Raw genomic sequence first — 7,370 nt, 5'->3', positions numbered from 1 at the left:
TACTGAAAAACCATCAGCTGGAACACACCCATAAGCAATTATATCTGTATATTATATCAATTATATATCTTATATTATTATATTATATATATATACATAAGCAATTATATCAATTATATCTGTAAAGAACATACAAAAAGGCATCAAGTAGTATATTCACTTTATTTTTAAGTCAAAATATGAAAAAAACAAAAAATTTACTCCCGACCTGCCTAATTTGCTAATATATAGCCCAAATTATATATTTTAAATGTATTTTGCCACCTTTTAGCCTACTTATTTTTCCAGTTCTTGTTTTGCCACAGTTGCTTCAATTATCAGGTACTATGGTTGAGGTATACATTGGCAGAATCAATAGGAAATATGCAATTTCAGCCTTAGATTTCCATATTAGGAGGGTTGGTGCTAAAGTAAAGCAGAGCTGCATACTTCTCTAGTGCTTAAGTATGACCCCTTAGCAATATTGACAAGAAATGAGTAACAGAAAAAATGCAATTTGGACTAGATGGCAATCAGGAACTGGATACAGGCTAAAGGGGGCCAAAAACAGGGCTGTATAATTGGAGTTCAAAGAACTCCAATTATACAGTGATTTTAAAAAATCACTGTATATAAGTGATTTTTTAGTGAACTAAATGCTTCCCTTGCTAATTTAGGACTTTAAATTGATTAGCCTACTGGAAAATACCTATCCTATGCAATTGAAATATTTTACCTTTTCAGAGCATTAAGACAATCCATCACAATAAAAAAAAAATATCCAAGGCATCTTGAATGGAATGACTAAAAGAAGACAAATGAAAATCACAATTTGCAATCTAACAATTAAACTTCTGGCCACACAAATTGTATTAGGATACCCAGCTCTGAAATAATTGCTCAAGTAGCTTTGCAGTAACTTTAACTAATATTGCAATAAATTTATAAGTCTTTTCTTAACCATTTTATTATCTACCTATCCCCCCACCCAGTAAAAGAAAAAAACCCACCCACCCACACAAGAAAAAAGCCAGTTTTAACTAGGGTAATAACATAGTTTTTAAGTCTTTTTTAGTGCAACCTACCCAACAACAAAAATCTGGCTCAATAACTCACCATACTGGTACACAAAAGTGGTGCCTTCATTCTGGATCCATCTGAACACATACTCCATGATTACCTATAATTGAAACTTTTGCCCTCTTTCCGAGTTAACTTGAGACGAACGTACAAAATGTAAAAGTTGTTAAAAGTCAACTTTTCATTAACTTTCAGTCAACTTTTACAAATCGAACGCTAAAAGTTAACTCGGAATCACAAATAAAACGTCAGAATGCTGGTTTCAGTCAACTTGGAATGTGATTCGAACGCAACTCTAGAAAGAATTGCCGGTATGTGTCATTTAGCCATCGTGTTTTCTTGCTTTAGTTTCAGTATAGAACTCGAAGAGTAAAGACATTGAGTAGACCAGGAGAAAGACTTAATCAACTACCAAAGTGAGTACAATTGCTGCTAAAATTAGAATTTTCAGGAAATGAAAAGGCTTTTGTTAAGATTGAAGCCTGGGCTCTTACGAAAGCTGGATTTCCTGGCTAGGGTAGTAGGAAAAATTTTAGTTTAGCTTTTTTTCACTATCTTGGAAAACTGTTAGCTTAGGAAAATAAACATTTAGGGATGGGTCTACAGGCTAAGATTTGTTCCGAAAGGTATTTTGAAGTACCTACCTCATCTTGTCCTTGTGAGGGACCTCAAAATTCTGTATTTCAAAAATGGGTAAAATTCTAGTTATTGAATTCTTGCTAACCCAGAAATGATTTAGGTTAGAAAAATTAAACTTCCAGAGTGAGTCTACAGGCTAAAGTATGTACCAGGAAGGTATTTTAAAGTACCCACCTCCATTCTTTCTCGCTCTAGAGGGCCCTGAAATTTGCCTACATGACAGGTCTATACCTATTGAAATTTTGACAAAACAACATTTTACCATAATTTTTAGTTACTAGTTGCTTTTTCTCTGCCTTTAGTTCTGTAAATGCTATTCCTGTTATGAGTAGAATTTTGAGCCATACCAGTGTTTTTTCAAGATTTAGGAAATGTATTTGCATATCTTTAAAACCATATAAAATAGAATTAAGCAAAGTTGAAGCTGAAAACTATTTTGTTGTACTTCAATTAAGCAGAACATCTATATTGAAAGGTTTCACTTTTATAATACATATTTTTAAAGGTCAGGGCCCTCTAGAGGGAGAAGGAGTGGAGATAGTTGCTTCAAAATACCTTCCTGGGACATACTTTAGTCTGTAGATTCATCTCTGAAAGTTTCATTTTCCTAATCTAAACCTTTTCTGAGATAGCAAGAAGTCAATTAACTAGAATTTTACCCAAAAATGAAACCTTTTAAAGCAGATTTTCTGCTTAACATGTTGGTAGCATAACATATCTGCTTATATTGTCAATAAATTTCAATTATTTTCAGCTTCACAACTGGGCTTTCAATTGATATTTTCCCAATTAATCCCAGTTTCTAAGGTTTTGGTAAATATATGACTGTCCATGTTATTGACTTTCTTTATGCTCTTTATGAATAAAATAATCACTTATATTGCAAAATTCATATTTAAGTACTCTTAGAGCTCTTAAAAATGACGAATTATCAATTAAAGTAGCCTATGAATTATAGGTCATTTTCTGACAAAATAATACTACTTTTCTTGGTCATTTTGACAAAATAATACTAGGCTATATTTTCTCAAAGCCAAAATTATTTATAATGAGGTTAGGTTACATTACGTCAAAAAGTGCTTAAAATTTAAATTTGTGATTAAAGTAATTATTATATACTTATAAAGAGCATGAAAAAGGGTCAATGTTGTTATTACTGGAACAATTTTTTGGGTCATAAAACTATTGTTAATGAATGCATTTTGACTTTTTGGACATCTTTTCTCTCTTGCCAAAATTAATGCAAATTCACTGTTCTGGAGTTACTCTGGCCCAAATATTCTTGTATGAAGTCTTTAAGACTAAAAATTGCTCTGTTGCTTTTAGAGAGAATTTTTGTTTGGTTAGGTTTGTGGCAGTTTTGTAAGAGAGAAAAGATGTTCAAAAAGTCTAAATGCATCTATTAACAATTGTTTCATGACCCAAAAAATTGTTCAGGTAATACCAACATTGACCAAAAAAAGGCATCAAGTGGTATGTTCACTTTATTGGTAAGTCAATAATAGTCATATTTACTAAAGTTTTTAAAAGGCCTATGCAAATATGTTTCCTAAATTTTGAAAAAAAAAACATTTGATATGGCTTAAAATTTTGCTCAAATAAAAAGAAAAGCATTTTCAGAACTAAGCTGGAGAAAAAGAAACTAACTAACTGAAAATTAAGGTAAAATATGTTAGGCCTCTATCAAAATTTGAATAGGCTAGGTAGACCTGCTAAGAGGCAAATTTCTAAAAAGTACCCTAGAAATCAGAAAGGGTTAACATAGAAGCTTGGTATAGAACCTTCCCAGATGTGTTCTTGGCCCTGGATTATTTACTGACTGATTCATTTTTCTAATGGAACCTCTTTCTAAGACAGTAAACTAGTTGGCTAGCCAAACTATAATTTTACTAGCTTGTTGTCTAATCACTTCTGCTTAAAATGAATTTTACACCCACCCTCTATATACCAATTCACTGTATACAATTGCAAATTAGTGGAGGTTGGGTAAAGTTTATTTCTGATGAAAATGAGAGGTAATTTTAAACTTAACCTCCCAGACTCTTAATGTGCAAATGTATGCCCTGGATTAGTGTGTATAGGGGCAGGTGTAAAATTCATTAGCTGCAAAATTGATCATTATGTTTGAAAAGAACATAAAAACGTATCAAGTAGTATGTTCACTTTTTTTAAGTGAATAATATGAAAAGCCACATCATTGTTGTGCATGCCTTTGGGGGCACATTTCCTTTTTTTACTAATTGTCATGGTTTTTCTTCATTAGGGACCTCGAGTCAAAACTGCTGTTAGACCTTCTCTGTTTTCATTTATACTTTGAATTAAATTTAATGTATAAATATACTTAAATTATTTTTTACTTTTAAATTAAAATCAGGTAGATGTAAGTCTGACATCAAGTAGGTCTGACATCAGCCCTTATTAGGATTGTATAAAAACAATGTCAGTTCATTAGTTACTAGATAGCAATGGTAGCAATATTATAGATGGGTGATACTGTTAAGATGGTCCAAATAATGGAAGCTTCATATGTGTTTCTGTTTGCCTCACCGCCAGCCCTTGTTAAGAAATGTTCAAAGAAATTGGAAAATGTGTCCTTAATTTCAGATAAAACTCCAATTTGGCTTTCAACTGCTCAACTCATTCGTTTATATTTTCAAAGACTAAAGAATAAGAGACTTAAATAGACATTAAGGACATTTTTTTCAATGTTGAGGTGTAGTTTGATTTTTGAAGTCTTAGAAATTGGGGTGGAGTAAATATAGGTGCTTGAAAAGGCTTTCCTGAAGTATGATTTTGCTATGAGTTCATTCCTGAAAGTTTCTTACTACAATTTTTGACCTAGCTCTGGGTAAATTTTGTACTTGAACAAAGTTTGACCTATATTTATTCTCAGCTTTTCTTCTTTTTGTGGGGAAAATTTTCTGAATTTTTTTTCAAGCAAGCACAGAAAATAAAGAAAAATGGACTCGTATACAACCAGGGCTATATCTAATTCAGCTGGAAGGGGGCTGGGATGGAGATGCGTGAGCAGTAATTATATTTGGAAGGGAAACTAATTTGGGACTTGCTAATCTGTGCCAAGATTCTTCATCTAAAAGAAAAACTAAAACAAATGATCTATACTTGATTCCTTGTTTTCCAAATATAAATATTGCCACCTTGATAATTGTATTCTATCCCCCCACAACCTACACTTACAGACAAGCTGGCCTGTGGTATGTGGTTAGCTTATTTTTTTTCTGTTAGTGAGAGACAAGCACATAAAATAAGGTAGCCCCTGAATATCAACAAAAATTGTGAATTACACTTTAAATCCTTCCTTTCTATCCTCTAAAACCTTTTCAGTTGTGTTTTTGTTTCTGGACTTGGTTTTCTCATTTATTCTCTTTTAGATGTCAGATGTAGAAGTTTTTGCATTTCAAGCTGAGATTGCTCAGCTGATGTCATTGATCATCAACACCTTCTATTCAAATAAAGAAATTTTTCTGAGAGAACTGATTTCCAACTCATCTGATGCACTGGATAAAATCCGTTATGAATCTCTAACCGACCCATCCAAATTGGACAGTGGAAAGGAGCTGTACATCAAAATTATTCCTGATAAAGAGGCTAAGACACTCACGATTTGTGATACTGGTGTTGGTATGACAAAGGCAGATTTGGTGAACAACTTGGGCACCATTGCAAAATCAGGAACCAAAGCATTTATGGAAGCTTTACAGGTAAAGTGCTTTTTAAATATTCTGATGTAGAATTTGTCACTGTGTCCAGGATTTTTTTTTCTGTATAAAAAGATATACTTATTTTTGTATTTTAGCTACAGATTACCTTGGTTTATTATGTTCAGACAATATTTTGATTTCTCAGATATTAGAAGTTTTGTTTATGCAGTAAGTTTTTTTTTTTTTGAAGGCTTTGGAATGTATTGGTTGGTGAAAGCTATTTTTCTCTTATCAATATACACAGTCACTGAAAGTTGTTTCTTAGTAAATCAGGAAAAGGGCTTGTAATAAACAGTTCCTTTTGTGATACTAACACCAATTTTCAAATAAACCAACCAAATAAAGAGCTTTCAATGACTTTATTGCATCAATAAATGAACAAGAAAGATAACTTCGGTTTTTCTTGCAGAGGAAAGCCAAATTAGGTAGTTGTTAGGGTTTCACAATAAGTTTGACTTATATGCAGTAAGTTTTCTTTTTGAAGGCTTTGAAATCATATCAGTTGGTGAAAGCTATTTTTCTCTTATCAATATGCACAGTCACAGAAAGTTTTTCTTAGTAAATCAGGAAAAGGGCTTGTAATAAACAGTTCCTTTTGTGATACTAACACCAACTTCCACCCTGTAGTCTATCCATATTTACTCCCAAGGTATTCATTTTCCTCTATATCTATTCCTGCAACTTTATCTCAGTTTAGCACACTCTCAAAATGTTTGACCCATCTCTCTAACTCTTTCCTTATCTCTAATTGTGGGCACGTTCCGATCTTTAACTGGGACATTTCCCGGTTGCCTATTCCTTCTCAATTTATTACCATGCCAGTACAATATTTTACTATTATGCCGTCTAGCTGCATCTTCCCTTCTGTTTTCATTTTATCTATCGCTCAGATAATTTTGTAAAACCCCTTCTCCATTTTGACTAATGTTTTCGCTTTTTCACTAATATTTCCAGCTGTAGTCTTAATCTTCTTCCCATATTTACATCCCAAGGTATTCATTTTCCTCTATATCTATTCCTGCAACTGTATCTCAGTTTAGCACACTCTCAAAATGTTTGACCCATATCTCTAACTCTTTCCTTATCACTAATTGTGGGCCCGTTCCGATCTCTAACTGGGACATTTCCCGGTTGCCTATTCCCTCTCAATTTATTACCATGCCAGTACAATATTTTACTATTATGCCGTCTAGCTTCATCTTCCCTTCTGTTTTCATTTTATCTATCGCTCAGATAATTTTGTAAAACCCCTTCTCCATTTTGACTAATGTTTTCGCTTTTTCACTAATATTTCCAGCTGTAGTCTTAATCTTCTTCCCTAAGAAACCATCAGCAACTTCACAAATTGTTTTTTTAAAACTTATTCCAACCACCTTCCACATAGTCAAATTTTAAATTCCCAAGTTATGTATTTAAGTTAGCAGATTTCTAGCATGCTGCCTTGAGCTACCCAACTTTCTGGTTTATATCATTTATAAATAATACCTGAAGAAAGTATAATGATGAGCTACAGAATTGATTAAATGATTTGCAAAAAGTGAGTAACATTGAAAAGTTAGTAGTTGAATTTTTGTCTGTTGTAATAAAAATTGGTATCAGTGATTTTGCTAGTCTTCACAAGTACAAATTACATACCTTACAATCATTTCTATTCAGCTGAAAAAGTTATGACAGGTTTGCTTTTCAAAGAGACTATCTGTCTTGCTTTTACTCTAATTAGCCCTGGTTCTTAAAGTGAATTATCAACTTTGGTGGAAGTGATGACAGATTTGAGAACCAAGACTGATTAGAGCTAGGCCACGACAGATAGTCTTCGGGAGAGGCAAAGCTGGCGTAACTTCTTCAGTTTAGTTGTTAAAAATGGTTACTTTCAATTCTTGGTGTTAATCATCCATCCTAGGGCAGAACTAAGGAAGATATAGCATACAGTAAGGGTAATTCTGAGAGCCA

At 32.9% G+C, this 7,370-nt stretch overlaps 1 protein-coding gene across 1 annotated transcript in view; it reads left to right on the top strand.

Annotated features, from left to right (window-relative positions):
- The first annotated feature begins 1,345 nt into the window (after positions 1–1,345).
- LOC136038597 (heat shock protein 83-like) overlaps positions 1,346–7,370 on the top strand; it is a 17,859-nt gene continuing 11,834 nt past the window's right edge. Inside the window, exons 1-2 of the mRNA XM_065721806.1 lie at positions 1,346–1,475; positions 5,091–5,420. Coding sequence (XP_065577878.1) covers positions 5,091–5,420 — 330 coding nt within the window. The 5' untranslated portion in view covers positions 1,346–1,475. The remainder of the gene's footprint in view (positions 1,476–5,090; positions 5,421–7,370) is intronic.

This window comes from Artemia franciscana, chromosome 2 (genome assembly GCF_032884065.1).
Source record: "Artemia franciscana chromosome 2, ASM3288406v1, whole genome shotgun sequence".
In the NCBI taxonomy this organism is placed as follows: domain Eukaryota; kingdom Metazoa; phylum Arthropoda; class Branchiopoda; order Anostraca; family Artemiidae; genus Artemia; species Artemia franciscana.
The sequence above is the reverse complement of the archived record's forward strand: the minus strand, read 5'-3'. Positions and strand labels throughout refer to the sequence as shown.